This window comes from Neurospora tetrasperma (genome assembly GCF_000213175.1).
Source record: "Neurospora tetrasperma FGSC 2508 unplaced genomic scaffold NEUTE1scaffold_6, whole genome shotgun sequence".
NCBI classification, from domain to species: Eukaryota; Fungi; Ascomycota; class Sordariomycetes; order Sordariales; family Sordariaceae; genus Neurospora; species Neurospora tetrasperma.
In genome coordinates this window covers 2,064,304-2,080,238 of record NW_009799104.1, presented here as the reverse complement: position 1 = coordinate 2,080,238, position 15,935 = coordinate 2,064,304, and the positions used below count along the sequence as shown (strand labels likewise).

At 53.2% G+C, this 15,935-nt stretch overlaps 4 protein-coding genes across 4 annotated transcripts; 1 reads left to right on the top strand and 3 right to left on the bottom strand.

The window, feature by feature from the left end:
* Positions 1-249: 249 nt before the first annotated feature.
* On the bottom strand, positions 250-3,480 carry NEUTE1DRAFT_124720 (uncharacterized protein; the record flags this gene model as incomplete). Its single annotated transcript, XM_009856133.1, has 4 exons — positions 250-329; positions 637-1,493; positions 1,671-2,728; positions 2,812-3,480. The coding sequence occupies 4 exons, from the start codon at positions 3,343-3,345 to the stop codon at positions 250-252; spliced, it is 2,529 nt and encodes an 842-aa protein (XP_009854435.1).
* A 1,257-nt stretch (positions 3,481-4,737) lies between these two features.
* Positions 4,738-6,412, bottom strand: NEUTE1DRAFT_140784 (uncharacterized protein; the record flags this gene model as incomplete). Its single annotated transcript, XM_009856132.1, has 2 exons — positions 4,738-5,156; positions 5,230-6,412. 2 exons carry the CDS (start codon positions 6,410-6,412, stop codon positions 4,738-4,740), a joined length of 1,602 nt encoding a protein of 533 aa, XP_009854434.1.
* Positions 6,413-7,860: 1,448 nt separating this feature from the next.
* On the bottom strand, positions 7,861-11,510 carry NEUTE1DRAFT_87840 (uncharacterized protein; the record flags this gene model as incomplete). The annotated part of the gene is made up of 3 exons (XM_009856131.1): positions 7,861-9,117; positions 9,180-10,869; positions 11,062-11,510. 3 exons carry the CDS (start codon positions 11,508-11,510, stop codon positions 8,116-8,118), a joined length of 3,141 nt encoding a protein of 1,046 aa, XP_009854433.1.
* A 1,369-nt stretch (positions 11,511-12,879) lies between these two features.
* Positions 12,880-15,466, top strand: NEUTE1DRAFT_148795 (uncharacterized protein; the record flags this gene model as incomplete). Its single annotated transcript, XM_009856130.1, has 5 exons — positions 12,880-12,953; positions 13,031-13,163; positions 13,224-13,508; positions 13,571-14,357; positions 14,408-15,466. The coding sequence occupies 5 exons, from the start codon at positions 12,880-12,882 to the stop codon at positions 15,301-15,303; spliced, it is 2,175 nt and encodes a 724-aa protein (XP_009854432.1).
* Positions 15,467-15,935: the final 469 nt, after the last annotated feature.

Here is a 15,935-nt window from a genome sequence, read left to right as displayed (position 1 = left end):
TGAGTTACGTCCTAAATCATCATGTGTGGTCGAAAGGGGCGTCAACAATGATCATTCACACCCACTGTAGAACACACTAGCCGCTGGAAATAGGGGTCCCACAGGCCACTAAACAATGTAGTACCCAAGCTCACCAAGCTACCTACCCCAGACCCACTTCAACTTGCTGCACCTCCATGGATCGGCTTCCATCCCGCGTCACCACGGCGGCCCGCGTTATGTCGGCATCCAGGTTCAACTGAACAACTTCTAAACAGTCACGACATCACTTCCTGATCTACACACCCACACATCGAAACTCGGAAGCACCACACTACGGCCTTGATGTACTGCGATAATTAGAATCAAACAACCTCGACCAAGACCACCCACCTCCTCAAAGAATGGCGACCCTGATCCCCTCAATAGCCTGTTTAGGCGTAATAGGCCGTAACGTATAAGCTCCCCTCCCTTCCAAACCCTCCTCTCCTCTCCTCTTCTCTTCTCTCCTCTTCTTGTACGGGATTTCCTCCAGCTATGTCCATCATCGCCTTACTAACCTCCCCCTCTTGTCCCACTGAAACAGAACAACCCCCTCCACATCCAAATCTTCCCATCCTACGACCCCTCCACCAACACCTACGTTGCCGCCCGCACCTCCCTCCAATTCCACCTCCTGCTCTCCTCGACCCTGGACGTCTTTGACCTGCGCGCCCGTCGCAACGCCGCCGCAGGAGTGGGCTTGTCTGGTGACTTTGGTCTGTTGCATGCGGTGGACGACCGCTTGGCCGCGTACGGGTTCGAGACGAATACGGGTACCAAATTTGTTGCGGTCGTGGACATGAGGGGCCGGAGGGTTGATGGTAGAGGTGGGGGAGGAGGCGCTGGTGGGCATGGAGGAGGCGGACCACAGGGAGGGTTGACGCAGGGAGGGGCGGCGGCTGCGGCTAGTAGTGTTGGGTTGAGGGAGGGGGAGATGAAAGTTGTGAGTCCTTCCATCGGCTGTTCCCGGATGGGGGGTGGGAGCAAGAAGATATGGTGAAAGAGGCGGAGATCCTGATGGTGTGGGATAAGGAGCAAGAAATGGAGAAAGCAGGACGGACACATATGCTAACACAGGGAACAGGTCTTCAAGGCGATGCAGACGGCATACATCAAGTTGTTGCAGAACCCCTTTTTTGATCCAGACGAGCATTCGCCGCTTTCGGGGACAGGCGGAAAGAAAATCACAAGCAAAAAGTTCGCCGAGGATATGAGGAGGATAGGGGAGAACTGGAGACCGGGCGTGACGGCTCTGTAATTGAGGTACTATGACCGGGGAGTTCTGAAACGGTACCCCTTTGGTTAAGCATTCGGGTCCATGGGCGAGAGCGGTAAGTTGGCGTTTTGGGAGTTTGAAGGGATCGTGTTTACAGGAAAGCGGGTTGTTTTCTCGCCTCGGTGGCATAGAACAGTGAGGGAACCCATGGGTGTAGTGGTGCTCGAGCTGTGAGCATGCAACTACGGCTGAACAGCTAATCAGGCAAGCTTTACGAACGATATCGAAACAGCATACTTAATACAGCTATATCAACAAGAAGATCGTTAGAAAGGAAGCTCTCCAAACCGATGCCCATACCCATATCAAACAAATCAGACATAACGTCCACCAACGCAACCGGGCTCAATCCCACCCATTATTCAGTACGAACTCCTCATACGGTACCCCCAACTCCTCAAACTCACCCTGCTCCGGCCTCGCCATCTTCGCCCACCCTCTCACCAGCTCTCTCCAATAACACGCCTCCGCCGCCGGACTAAAGTACCCGCCACCCACAAACAACTCCCTCTGCCTCCTCGCGATACCCTCAGCAACCTTGGGGTGCTCCTCCAACCAATGTATCGTATCCTCCAAATCCGACCAATCGGGGCTCACGAACACGATATTCGCCTCATTAGGATCGTATCTCTTTGGCCACGCCCTCTCATGTCTCACATGCGGCGTCCAGATCCCATCTTTTGCAGTCTTTCCCGGCTTGGCCCTGGTGTCTTTTGTCTTGCCATTCTTTCTCATCCGCAACGACCGAGCCTTGTCCAAGTCCAGATCGCTTGAGAACAAGGGTTTGACAAGGTGCGTGGTATGCTGCATCCACTGGATCGGCGGCGTGAGCGTTACCGAGGTACACATCTGGAGGAACTGGAACCTTCCCGAGTAGGAAATGCCTTCGGTGTGGATCACGTATTTGTACTTGCAAAAGTCCTCGATGGCTAGCGAGTTGGTGGCATTTTTGCTCTCGCCATTGCCCATCGTCGTCGTCGTCGCCGTCGCCCACTCGAGTGATTGCACGTCCGCCCACGGCTTGCCCTTGGTGGTGGAAACAAGCTTGTATCGCAGCTGCGGGTTGTGGATCGAGTTGAACCAAGTAGTCCCCCGCCAGACCGCGCGGGGGTCTTTGTGTGAGTGCCAGCGGTTTCCTTGGAATTGGGTGATTTCGAGGTTGGTGATGGCTGATGCTGCGCGAGAGATGGACCCGATGAAGGGGAGGTCCCATGCCCAGAAGGAGAAGTGAGGAATGAGAAAAGTGCGAGCATCGGGATCCGAAGGGGCGTGGGCGGGGTCAGCGTTGCGGGTGTATTGGAGGGCGGTGCCGAAGGGGGTGTCGAGGATGTTGATGGTCAGGATTGTGTCGAGGTCCGAGATAAGGGACCGATCGGAAGGGGGCAAGGTGAGCAGGGCGCGGTGAACTTGATGGAGGGCTGCTGTTCTTGACTTTTGTTTTTTATGTTCGTGTCAGCCAGCCAGTCAGCCAGTCATTTAACACCAAACAAAACGAGAAAAGTAGAAAAACATACATTTACCATCTCCCTACTCAAATCCCTCTTCCGTTGCGCATGCAACACATACATCTTCCCATCCCTTATCCGCACCTGCATCGGCCCCAAATCACTGCTCCTCTTGACCTTGAACGGCCCTTTCGCTACCGTATCATCAATCTCCTTCATCAGTCCCGGAAACGTAGTCCGACAAGTCTCAGCATCCAGAGACAAGTTGTTCGATATCTCATCAGTCAGCGTTCGCATGCTTCCTTCCCGAGGCGAGGGGGACCTGGCGCGAGATAATGCAATGACTTCGTAGTCTACTTCTCCTTCTTCTCCATTCAAAGCATCAAAGTTGCCGCCTTCTGTGCTGCTACTCGAGACGGAAGAAGAAAAAAGTAGTGACGAGAATAATGATGGAAAAGAAACGACGACAGAGGAGGAGCCATGACGGAAGAAGTAGTGACCCAGTGACCAGAGCGTCAAGCAGGAAAAGAAGACGACAGAGGCGAGTTTGAAAAGACGTCGACGTTGGCGGTATTTAAGATTGGTGATGTTTATGTTTCGCATATCTCGAAGGTTTTCTCGAAGGTTTAGGGATTTGGTTGAGAGGAGGGAAGAGGGTATGATGGGTATGGAGAAGCGAGAATGGTGTGGGTGGTGGCTGTAGGCATGGCTTTCGTTAGGGCTTGATATAGGACTTTGTTGGTCTTCATTATTTGGGCTGTGGCTTTGGCTTAGAGGGCTGTGTTTGTAAGCTTGGGAGGAGGAGTGAGAGGGAGGAGTATATTGGCTGGCCATTCGGCTGGTGGCGTTGCTTCTGGGCCTTGGTATAGAAGGAGGAGCAGCACGGCGTGAGGTGGACATTGAGGTTTCTTGAGCTCACGATTTAATGGTGAGGTACCAGAGAGTTTTGTTATGGAGAGATGTGGAACGAGGAGGTAAGATGAAGCTAGAGTAAAAAGGTTTGACGGAGGGTTGGTCGAGGATTGTTTTTTCTGTTCTTCTTCGAGAGTATATATGAAGCATCTGATGATGATGTTGTTTTTGACAATTAAGTACATGTGGTCTTCCGCTTTCGGTAATGCATGGAGGGGTCCCATGCTGTTGACGGGTGAAAGCCCGGAGAATGAATGTCCGGCTTACTCTTCGGGGAATGTTCCGCGGTTGTATATGTATGCCGATAATCTTGATGAACAACTGACCACTTTCCTCCCGGTTAAACATAAACCATGAGTTGATCTATCGAAAAACGATCTTGAAGCTGAGGTGTAAACAAAGTTGAAGCGTGCTCACGTAGCTCACAGTTGTCGGAGTTGTTATGTATAATTCTAACACCAGCTCTATCTAGCTTTGCTACTCTGTTAATTCGACAATGTTCATGCGGCATCCCACTGCTGTACGCATTTAGGAGCGAGGCTCGGTTACGGTCACGTCGCAGCGGTGCGAACGGGAGCATAATTGTTTCACGGCGTGTCTTGGGACTAGGAAGAATAGCTTAAAGTGATTGGGTTTAGCCAGAAATAGCAAGTTGAAAGCTGCTCTAATTTGGAAAAATGATAATTATGGGTTCATGACGTAGATCGTCAAGACATAAACTGGTCGCGTAAGAAAAACTGGGTATATAAGCCGCTCTTCCTAAATGTGCGAGCCCAAGGAGTGATACACCGTATGTATCAACTCTCTGAATGTATCCAAATCGTGCCATTACTTCTTCGACATTACCTTCTTCCACCCATTATCAACGCCTCCTGATTATATGGTAATTTTCGTACTTAAATCGACAATGTCACTGTTGTTGTTGAACTCCCGACCGGAACAGGAAATTAAGAAGTCGTCGCCTCGTTAACTAACCATAAAGCAAATTAGATACATAAACCATAAGAGATCATCATCATAACGCTTGAAAACAGATGGAGTGAGTTGCCGCGGTAATGTGCAAGTGACAAACACACAAACAACTCAAGCCCTCCTCGCCTTCATATAAGCAGATAGATAATAGCCAGCGACCACGACCAGCCATCTCATCAACGCACCTTTAACACCGCCCTTGGTACCCAAGCCCAAGAAGTACCACGTCCAGTATTCGGGCCCCTTAGCGACGGTCCCCTGGCGGTCAAAGTTGGGCTTCTTGTTGGTCCAGCGCTGCAGGAGCCTGAGCTCGCTCCAGTCGTACGGCATGTAGCGCACGCGCAGGAACCGGTCCATCCAGGTTGGGGTTTCGGACACGGTGCGGAAGTGCGTAAAGTTGTCGAAGCTGGCTTTGCCGCGATAAGCGCCCCAGCCGGAGTCGCCGACGCCACCGAAGGGAACCGTGTGCACAGCGCCGTGGAAGTAGGAGTCGTTGATGCAGGCGCCGCCAGAGGTCATTTCGTCGAGGACTGTGAGCGGTTGAGGTAGCTTGTTAGTATAACCGACTTTATTGACATGAAAGGGGGAGGGGAAAAAACATACTCCTGTTAGTCTCCGACTTGTCACCAAACGCCATCAGCGCCAACGGCGTCCGGTGCACGTTATTGGCAATGCTGAGCGCTTGGTCGAGGGTGTCCACAGGGTAAATGCTAAAGATGGGACCGAAGCTCTCTTCCTGCATCATCGGATCATCGAGACTATCCACCAACACCGCCGTCGGCTCGATGTACAGCTCGCTCTCGTCCATCTCGCCGCCCATGACAATCTTGCCCTTGGTCTCGTCCAACATCTTCTTGATTCTGTTGAAGTGCCTCGCGTTGACAATGCGCGACAGATCCGGGCTGGCCTTTGCTCCGTTGGGGAACATGTCCTTGTACGCAATCTTGAGGAACTCGATGAAAGTGTCGGCCACATCCTTGTCAACGAGCACGTAGTTATGGCTCATGCACACCTGTCCGGCGTTCAGGACCTTGCCCCACATCAGGCGGCGGGCCGCGAGCGCCAGGTTGGCCTTCTTGGTCACAAAGGCCGGGTTCCTGCCGCCCAGCTCGAGGCACACGGGCGTCAGCGTCTCGGCGGCCTTGCGGGCAATGATGGAGCCGACCTGGGCACTGCCGGTGAACATGATCTTGTCCCACTTCTCCTCCATGAGCGCGTTGGTCTCGGGGACACCGCCGTTGACGACGGCGAAGGCGTCGCGGTCCAGCCGGCTCTCGATCATTTCCTTCATGGCCATGGCGCACGCGGGGGTCAGCTCGGAGGGCTTGATGACGGCCGTGCAGCCGGCGCCAATGGCGCCCACGAGCGGGGCCAGCACCAGCTGGATGGGGAAGTTGTAAGGGCCGATGATGAGGACGGTTCCCAAAGGCTCCTTTTTGACGCGGAAGTTCATCATCGAGTAGGTGACGGGCAGATCCTTGAGCTTCTCCGTCTTGGCAAAGGTCTCGAGGTTGTTGATCATGTGCAGGCAGTCGTTCTTGACCCAGTCGACCTCGGTGAAGTCCGACTCATATCCGCCCTTGCGCAGGTCCTGCTGCAGCGCGGCCATGAGGGAGGCCTTGAAGTCGTCGAGAGCCCAGTAGAGCTTGCGCAGCTGGACGAGACGCCATTGCAGGTTCTTGGTCTTGTGGGAGGCGAAGGTGGCACGGGCGGTGCTGCAGACGGCGGGAATGGCGTCGAGGGGAGTGACCTCGAAGGGGGCGATTTCTACTTTGGATGCGGCCATCTTGACTGTGGTGTTGTGTGTGGTGAGCCGATGATGCTTGGGGTGAGAAGAAGACGAGTTGGGCTGGTTAAGAACAACACCAACAACAGCGTGGACAAGGAAGCAGGGTTGGACCGGGAAGAGGTGAGACGGATAGACGGAGGGACAACGGCGGATTCAACGGTTGTACCCGTAGTGGCGGCGAAGAGTGGGGGATGGATGGGTCGGAAAGCCCCCCCCCTTATCTCTACGGGCACACTATTGACACAACGAAAGACCGGAGGACCGTTAGGACGAAAGGATGAAGTTGATGATGACTAGTAGTTTTGGGTGGGGCCTTTCGTCGATCTTTTGGCCCATGAAATTGTCCATTTTGGGGCCTCCCCACAGCATGAAAAAGGCAGCGACAAAGTCGGTACGCCTTACGGGGTCTTATCGCTGCAACTTTCAGGTAGACCAAGGTAACTGATGAAGGAATTGTTGCTGCTACAACCTCACAATTGGGTTGACCCCTCTCGACGCCATAACGAATCATAATTTGATCGGCCAAAGAGATTTCGATGGGACGCTGGCAATGGAACAGCAACGGCCAAGAACGAGTGGGGGGTTAAGCTTGAAGCTCTCTAAACGGTAACGTGCTCGCGATAACACTAGACCGAAGCTACGAGCTGTGGGGATGTGGCTGTCAACATGACAGGGCCTATCCTCGCTGGCAAGGGGAGGTCGGTCCCCGAAGTGCTCCATCTGAACGGAATTCCGGATTAGTGCGGAAACGTGCCACCGTTTAAGTGGACAGAAGAATCAAATACTCATTTCACAATGTGCCAAAATCTCCATCGACAGACGTCGTCTCTCAGGGAGTAGGAGGGTGTCATGCAGTTTGAAAAACAGTCTGGACACGCTCACAGCAAAACCCAAGAATGTCCGGATTACACACATACTTTTCACACCACGTGGGCTCTTCTCTTCATGCTCTATATCCACCAAGTCCAAGACACTCTGTAGTCGTGCCACTCTTACCTGTCATATCATATATACTCGAGGGTGCGTGGTTAAAAGGTGGACGACCAAGATCTACGCTGTACTGCGGGTGGCTGGATCGACCATGCAGTTCTGAAGGGGTCTGATAGCTTTACTGATAGTACAGTACCTCTCGGGCCAGAGATACTCGCTCAATTATGGGTGCCTTGCTTGAAAGGTAAGTGTACAGCGCTAGCATCTATACGATAGGCTGCTGCAGCCAACTTGCAGTGAGCTACCCCGCAAAGGCGCCCGCCGTTCATGTCAGGGGCCGAGGTGGCTGTCATCATCTCAGCTGGTATTGGTCCCCTATTCTACACGATTCGTAAGATGGGATGAAGAGGGTGGCGGCCTCGTGACCATAAATATCCTAATGACCTCAATGTGTCAAATAGTGTCGTCCAGTATAGTTTGTCAGGGGATGTACAGAGTAGACTGCCGCGAAGCTCAACTGATCATCATCAATCATCGCTCTCATATCCGCCGGCGCTGTCTAATTATATACAAGGTAAGACATAGTATGTATACATTTGCACTCTCACACCATCATGTGCCAAGTCCCCAAGAGTACGTCTAAGCAAGCAAACGACAATGAGTGGTGACAAAAAGTGGTTTCCCCTTTGTCATCGTTCGTGTCAAGTTCAAAACCAAAGACGAGAAGCCTTCTATCTCGCTCAACCAACGCCTTCCGTCCAAAGAGACGCTCAAGTACCCTGCCTCCGATAATACACCATATAAGCCGATGTGTTCCCATTTGCATACATCGCCTCCGTCAAGTCCGGCATTCCGCCATTTCCATTTCCATTCCCATTCAGACCCGGACCACCACTTCCAATCTTCACCCTCTCCACCAAATCATCATTACACTTGAACCAATCCGTCGGGTCCTTGGACTGCTCATCCTGCACGTACGTATAGTAATGCCCGCCATTGATTCCCTGTCCCACATGTACCGTGACGGCGTAGCAATCATACTTCATGCGGCCGGCGTAGTGCGCATCGTCCGTAGTTGCCATGTCCGGATCCGGTTCGGCGCAGTACTTGGTCAGATCGAGGTCACGGATCGGGAACCGTACTTTGGTGTGGATCTTGTTGGAACCACCGCCAGAAAGGATCGAGGAAAACGAATTTCGTGACTGCCCAAAGGACGAGTTGAACCGGTTGAGACAAAAGGCAAGACGGTCAGGTAGTCGAGCAAACTTGGCCCGTCTTGTCCTGCCGGGTTGGTTGCATGTTTCGCACTTGAGATCCGGGAAGTGTTCGGTTGCTTGGTGGCTGGCAAGAAGACGGTCAAGATCCGTGACTCCGTAGCCATGGCCTTCGCCTCCTGTCTCGGCGGCGATGTTGAGGATCCAGACGTCGCAGGGCTGGAACATGCGGATTTCTTGCCGGCATTCGCCGTTCTGGCAGCGGGAGATGAAGACTTCTAGGCCCCGAAAGTATTTGTCAATGATGGAAGCACTGGCGGTTGAATAGTCACGCCAATAATCAATGGCATTCTGGATCACTGTCCCGTTCTTGGGTGTATACGGCTTTTCTTCTTTGGGCGGCTTGCGGTCTCGGTGAACATTGGTTTCGTCATGGATGTTGTCAATGATAAAGGAGTAGAACTCCTGGGCATCTTGCTGCGCCGGCCCGCCAAAGATTTCCGTTTCTGGTTTCTTCCTGCCATCCGCGTTCTTGGAGTGAATAAAGTGTATATAAGCCTATGCAATGTTAGTCTGTGAATCGTCCTCGACGGCCACATAATATCCAAATCATCACGTACCATGAGATGCTTCGCTTCCAACGATCTCAGCGTTCCCTCATCAAGCCAGTGGAATAGACCAGCTAGATACTTGGTGAGTAACTGGGGATTTTCGTTCTTCTCATCCGCTTTCAGTGGGACTTTGTACACATCCTTCCAAACACCCGTGTACAACTCGCGAGCAAATCCAGGCGTGGCGAACATGGCTTGCAGAGAGCTGTTGGCGAAGCAGAATACACCAGGGTTGACAAGACCAGTCCTAAACTTGCGAACTTTCTCAATTCCCGATTTAAGTGACGATCTCGTCGACGTTGCCGTGGTGCTGGTGTCGGTTTCTGCTAGGCCGCTATAACTCCTACGTGGGACGGTCGGAGCCGGGCGAGTTGGAGGAGATGGTAGCGAAGAGTAAAGGTTCTGTTCGTGAACGATATGTCGAGGTAATGGGCTCGCTGGCCGAGCGGCAGCAGGGTTAATAGGTGAAGTCATGGACTCCTGTATCGTTGAAACTGAAGGGTATCTCCGCAAAAAGTCTTCCGTAGTTCTCACCGGAGTAACAATGTCGATGTTTTCTTCCCATTTTTGAACCTCCGCGAGATCTTGTATTGGCCGCGTTACGTTTCTGCGTAGACGACTTGTGAGGTTGTGGGTCAAAGGTGGCCTTGGCTGTGATCTCGCAGCGGCACTCGTGGAAGATGTCTGCAAAGCTCCGGTCCCAACTAGGTCGGTCCACGCCTCTATTCCACCTTTAAGCAACTTCAGTCGCTGTTGTGAACTTGATCCGCCGGCGTAGTCATACGCTGTAAGGGCATTGTAGAAAGTTAGGACCGCTCGTTCCTCTGGTGTCTGGGGACTCGATACAAGGCGTTTGGACCGCTGGTCGTAGAAAACAATCAGGTCAAAATCATGCCGTCTCTCAAAACGCTGCTGTTCGGCTTGCGGTGCTAATACCATGCTCTCTGCTATATCACTAGCGGAAATATCTGGCCGCATCAGCACTTCATTTTCGACACATATTGTTGCCTGTGACATGACATGGCCCTCATCGTACTCGTCACGACTTCTGATGTCAATGACGAGAATCGACACGTCCCTAGCGCCAACTCTCATGTAGCGCTCAAGCTCCTCGGCCGAGATAGTATCACCATCGGGTATAGCGGGCTTTGGTCTCATCTTTGGACTTGTAACAGGTGGTCCAGAAACAAGACTTTCATCGGACGTACGGGGTCTGCCATTCCTATTCATGCCAGTAGCTGATGCCGTTGAGCCCTTTCTGGTAAATATGGCACGAGGAGCGCTAGATGGAAGTTCGGCTGCCTCATTGGACACTGTACCTCGTGGCGGGTTGTAGATAGCAGCTGGTACGCGAGGTAAATCCGCTAGAGCAGTAGCAGGAGGAACACTCGGTACTTGTGACCTCGGGGGGTCACGCGGTGCCGGTGGGTTTATTGGCATTATGGGTTGCGGAATGGGCTGTGTCCGAATTCGAGGATCCTGTATTGTTGTTGCGTTGGCAGGACTCGGGGTACTGGCGGTGTATGCTCGAAGCTTTGCGAAGCGAAGAGCGAGGTCCTGAGCTGCATTGTTGGTAGAAGTTGTCGCCGGACCGCCAGAGTGTTGAAGCGTATGACCGTGGAGAGCCTGAGGTTTGGGGTGTACGGCTGGCTTGGACCTCCCGGGCGACGGCCATGACTGATCTGGCAAAGCATACGTACTTTGTCGGGGCGAGCTATAGACTGAATTGTCGGGACTTGTGGTATTTGACGAGAAGTTGGAATGTGATCTCGTATGTCCGTATCCGACACTGGGCGTTTTCTGTTGATTTGGGCTTCCTAGTAGTGGCTGGACACCCGTTCGGGCATTATCTTGTTTGATCTGCTCTTTGATCTTATCGAAGTCGCTTAACAGGCTCTTGATCTGTCGGAGCAGATGTTGATGTCGCATATATACGTTCGGTCGGCTTCGATCCAGCAGCGCCCAGTCCTTATTCTTCGGGATGATATCCAGAGCTATGATGTTGGCCTTGATGTATGACTTGAAGGCCATGTCAATTCTACCAAAGGACTGGAAGGCTTTGGCTTGCTGGAGTGCTTCTTCGGCGAGCCTGAGAGCACTGTCGATCGGGGTCGCGGGGTCTATGCTGACTGTAACAGCCTTGAGGTCGTCAAGATGCGGCATTGGTGGTCGTTTGCTTCCTCCGGTCCCTGGCCCATGTCCTCCTCCTCCCCCTCCCCCTCCCCCTCCCCCTCCGTTGATTATCCGGTTCTGTCCACCATCTTGTGTGCCGTCCAAACCTCCTGTTATGTGGCCATTCTGCCCGTTGACGGAATGCGCAGGTGTTGCATGGTTGACCATGGTCACAGATCCAGCCATGTGCAGTCCCTGGTATGGATGATGTCTTTCGGCGCACTGGGGGCGCAAATCGCAAAGCCTTGAAGTCGAGTTGCTACGGCGCGTCGTGCTGCTCAAGTATGCGACCGCAAAAGGTGGCGGTTCAGTTCTACAACAACAGTCGAGAGCGTTCGCAGGTGTTATGGACGGTATTTCGCTATGTCGTCAAGCTTTCCTGGCCTCGTCGTTGGCTTGAATCAGGGAAAGAATGGGTGGTTCGTGGAGAGGATGGACAGGATGACGACTGCGGTTCGAAGGCGTACACCATGAGTGGCAGCCTGTGATTCCTAGTATAGTTCTTGGCACACGAATCTTGCAACTGGAGGGAGGGATGGTCAGCGGAGCGAATCGGTGACCGGTTCCCGCGCGTTTCGTTCGGTTGCTCGGTTGAACTGAACTGTTTCCTTGCGTAAATCATTCCATAGTTAATATCGAGGAGGCAGAAGGTGTTCGGCCAAGGAAGGAAGCGTTACGGTCAGTCCGTCTCTGGTGGGTTTCTTGGTGGGGGTTGTTGACTTGGGTTGTTGTCACTGGGAACTTCTTGGGCCTGGACTCCCCGAGTGTTGATGGGGACACAACAGGGGCAAGGGCACCTCAGCCGAGTGCGTCATTGGGAGGGGACGGGTTTGGATATGATGGCTTCTCACAAGGTCCCTTCAGCAGCCATGTTAGTCCTCTAGCGCTATACATTAGGCATAAACCGCTATATTTCAGCTTGAACTCCTCTATCTCTATCTGTCAATTGCCGCTCACTAACATAGTGGCCAGGCCAGGGGAACCCAAGTCGCCTCCCTCCGTGGCAACGACAAGACCCCGCAGCTCCGGGACATGGGGGAGGTACGTACCCCGGCCCTTGGATGCGCTACAGGCACTGGGTCACCTTGGGGGCTTGGGCCGCGGCAGAGCATGGATGGTCGGGGCTCATGCCGCCTGTCATACGTAACCAACGGACAGGCAGAAACGACCTACCTAGCAACAGGCACTCGTTGTCAGTGAGTGGCTGGTAGAGGTAGGTATCCTTCCTGCCATCTCCTACCATACTTGCCGTCTTCCTGCTCCAAGTCAGCATCGTATCTTGGTCGACATCGGTCCGTTGATACTACATCATTGGCCGGAGAAGCTGTTCGGCAACCCAGTATAGTACTGGATGCCTTTTTGGAAACAGAACCGACTTTGAATCATTCGGCTGGTCAACAACGACAACTACCTACTACCCAACCACTCGAAATACCCTCCCGCCTTCACCACGCGACACGGCGATATCATCCCCCTCTCCAGCCTGTCCAGTTTGACGCTAAACACCAAAGCGCATACTCGAGATAGACTGTCCAAAATGATGAGTTGGTGGTCTTCGGGGGCCAACACTGCCCTTGACGAGCAGATAGAAAAGGCCACCAGTAGCAGCTTGTATGTCGTGTCGTCTCGTGGTTCCCTGCTCGCTTTTGGTACGAACCTCTGTCTAACCTGTTCGGTTCCTCATGTAGGGAAGATATCGCACTCAACCTCGAGATCTCCGATGTCATTCGCTCCAAGACCGTCCAGCCCAAGGAGGCCATGCGCTCGCTCAAGAAGCGCATCAACCACAAGAACCCAAACACACAACTGAGCGCCCTCAACGTATGCCCACCGCTACAACCGTACCCCGCGCCTAGGCCGCGTCATGCTAACAGGCACCAGCTTACCGATACATGCGTCAAAAATGGCGGCGCACATTTCCTTGCCGAAATCGCCTCGCGCGAGTTCATGGAGAACCTGGTAGGCCTTCTCAAGGCCGTGGGTCCCGCCGCTCCGAACCCCGACGTCCGAAACAAGATCCTCGACTTGATCCAATCATGGGCTATGGCTGCCGAGGGCCGCTACGAACTGTCATATATTGGGGAGGTCTACAAGACGCTTCAGAGGGAGGGCTATTCTTTCCCACCCAAGCCTACGGTAGCAAGCAGCATGATCGATAGCAGCGCGGTAGGTGTTACTTACAGACGGCTTTGTAACCATGTGTTAGAGCTAACTAGGAACAACCACAGCCTCCCGAATGGGTTGACTCGGACGTGTGTATGAGATGTCGGACCGCCTTCACGTTTACCAACAGAAAGCACCACTGTCGCAACTGCGGCAACTGCTTCGACCAGCAATGCTCGAGTAAATCCCTTCCGCTCCCCCATCTCGGAATTATGCAGGCAGTCCGTGTGGACGATGGCTGCTACGCAAAACTTACCGACAAGGGCGGGAAATCCGGAGGGTCCGACCGAAAGCACCATTCATCAAGCCGCCATCACCACCATCACCACAAACACAAGAGCTCTTCGTCGATGCAGCCGCGTGACGCTCGAGTGGACGATAGCTTTGACGAAGACCTAAAGAGGGCTTTGGCTATGAGTCTGGAGGAAGTAAAGAGTTACTCTCGCGGTCACTCAGAACCAGCGAACAACACACAATACAAACCGGATAAGCAGTCTACTTCGGTTTCCAAGATTGCGGAGGAGGAAGATGAGGATCTCAAGGCTGCCATTGCCGCCTCGCTCGCGGATATGGAGGAGCAGAAGAAGAGACATGCGGCCGCCCTCAAGGAACAGACTTCCAACGTCGGAAGCTCTTCTTCGGCCGCCCCCTTTACGCTTCCAAAGAACGATTACGAGCTCACTCCAGTGGAAGCCGAAAACATCAACCTTTTTGCTACTTTGGTGGATCGTCTCCAAACGCAGCCGCCTGGGACTATCTTGCGCGAACCCCAGATTCAGGAGCTTTATGATTCCATTGGCGCCCTACGACCGAAGCTTGCCCGCACATATGGGGAGACGATGAGTAAACATGGTAAGTTGTGCCTATTTTCTGGATAGGCGGTCCAAGCTAACCTGAAACAGATACCCTTCTTGACCTACATGCGAAACTGTCGACTATCGTCCGTTATTATGACCGAATGCTTGAGGAACGTTTATCCAAGGCATACGGCCAACACAGCATTGGCGGGTATAATCTTCCGGCTCCTCGACAACCTACTGGACCCTATCCCACGTTAGACCCGAGTGCTCCCAGCGCTCCTGGGGCAGCAGAAAACTTTTATACTGGCGAGCAACAAGCAGACTACAGCCACGCACCTTACGGACAATACCCACCGCAACCACCACAGTCACAGTACATGCCATACGATAGACGAAGCTCCATGGTTGGGCCGCCGAATTCTCAGTATCCTCAGCAGCAGATGCCACAACGGACAGGTAGCTGGGGCAATGCTCCTCCAGCTCAGGCACCACAGTACAACTATTCAGGCAACGAGGTGGCCCCTAGCCTACCGGGTCATGCTCAACAGGCGCAGCCAGGTGCACCGGAGTCAGCTTCTGGTGCGCCTAACAACGATCCGAACGCCTCATATTACTACAATCCCGGTCAGCCTCAGCAACAACAGCAGCAGTCAGCGCAGCAAGCCCCGGCGGCAGCTCCTGACCATAGTTATCCCACCCTTCCTCAGCAAGGACATTCTTACCAGCCATCAGTGCCACAAACGCCTGCTTCTGTACCTGTCCAGCCATCGCAAACCCCACAGCAAGCCCACCAACGGGCACCACCGCCTCAGCAGGCTCCGCAACAGCCATATTGGCAGCACTCAGCGGCGCAACAGACTCCTTTACCACCTGTGTGGCAGGCTCCTCAGCAGACTACAACATATCCGGGCTATGATCAGGAAGCGTTCCCTTCGGCGCCACAGCATGCGCCAGCCCCAAAGCAGCCTGTTGTTGAGGAAGCACTTATTGAACTTTGAGTAATTGTCACTTTTGGAGATTGTGTCATAGTAGTAGTGGTGCATTATCTGCATGGGAGGCGATATGATTGAGACAAAGGAAGATGCCATGCGTATCATAAGATAGGTATGCAAATTGAAGCTGTGGCCCTCAATGGGTTTTACAAAGCACGGGTTGATTAATGATTGTACTTTTGCGTGCTCCTCCCAGTTGAATATTACTGCTGATCAGTATAGAGGTTCCGGGTTGATTTGGAGCTGCGGCTTACATCAACTGGACCCGCCTCGGGGTCCTTTACCCCGGGACCCGGGAACCGCAAAGTGTGGAATCCACCGGGACCCATAGCCGGTCTGGCGGCATGCGGAGAACGGACCAAGATCGGATGAGACTTGAGAACCCTGAGGGTTGCCGGCCGACAACGCTGCTTCGTTGTTGGTTGTTTGGTGCGACGGTCACCTCTGATGGGCCGTATCAGAAGCTGCCAAGACTGTGATCCGGGAAGCCGGTTGACGTATTCGTTGTTCCAGATGTTGGGATGTGCGTTTCATGACTTGTCTCCGTAGACAAGAACAACTTGTCTCGATTTCGACTCGCCCTTTATTAGTCATCTTCCTGACTACCTACCTACACTGACTCATAGTCAACAATACTG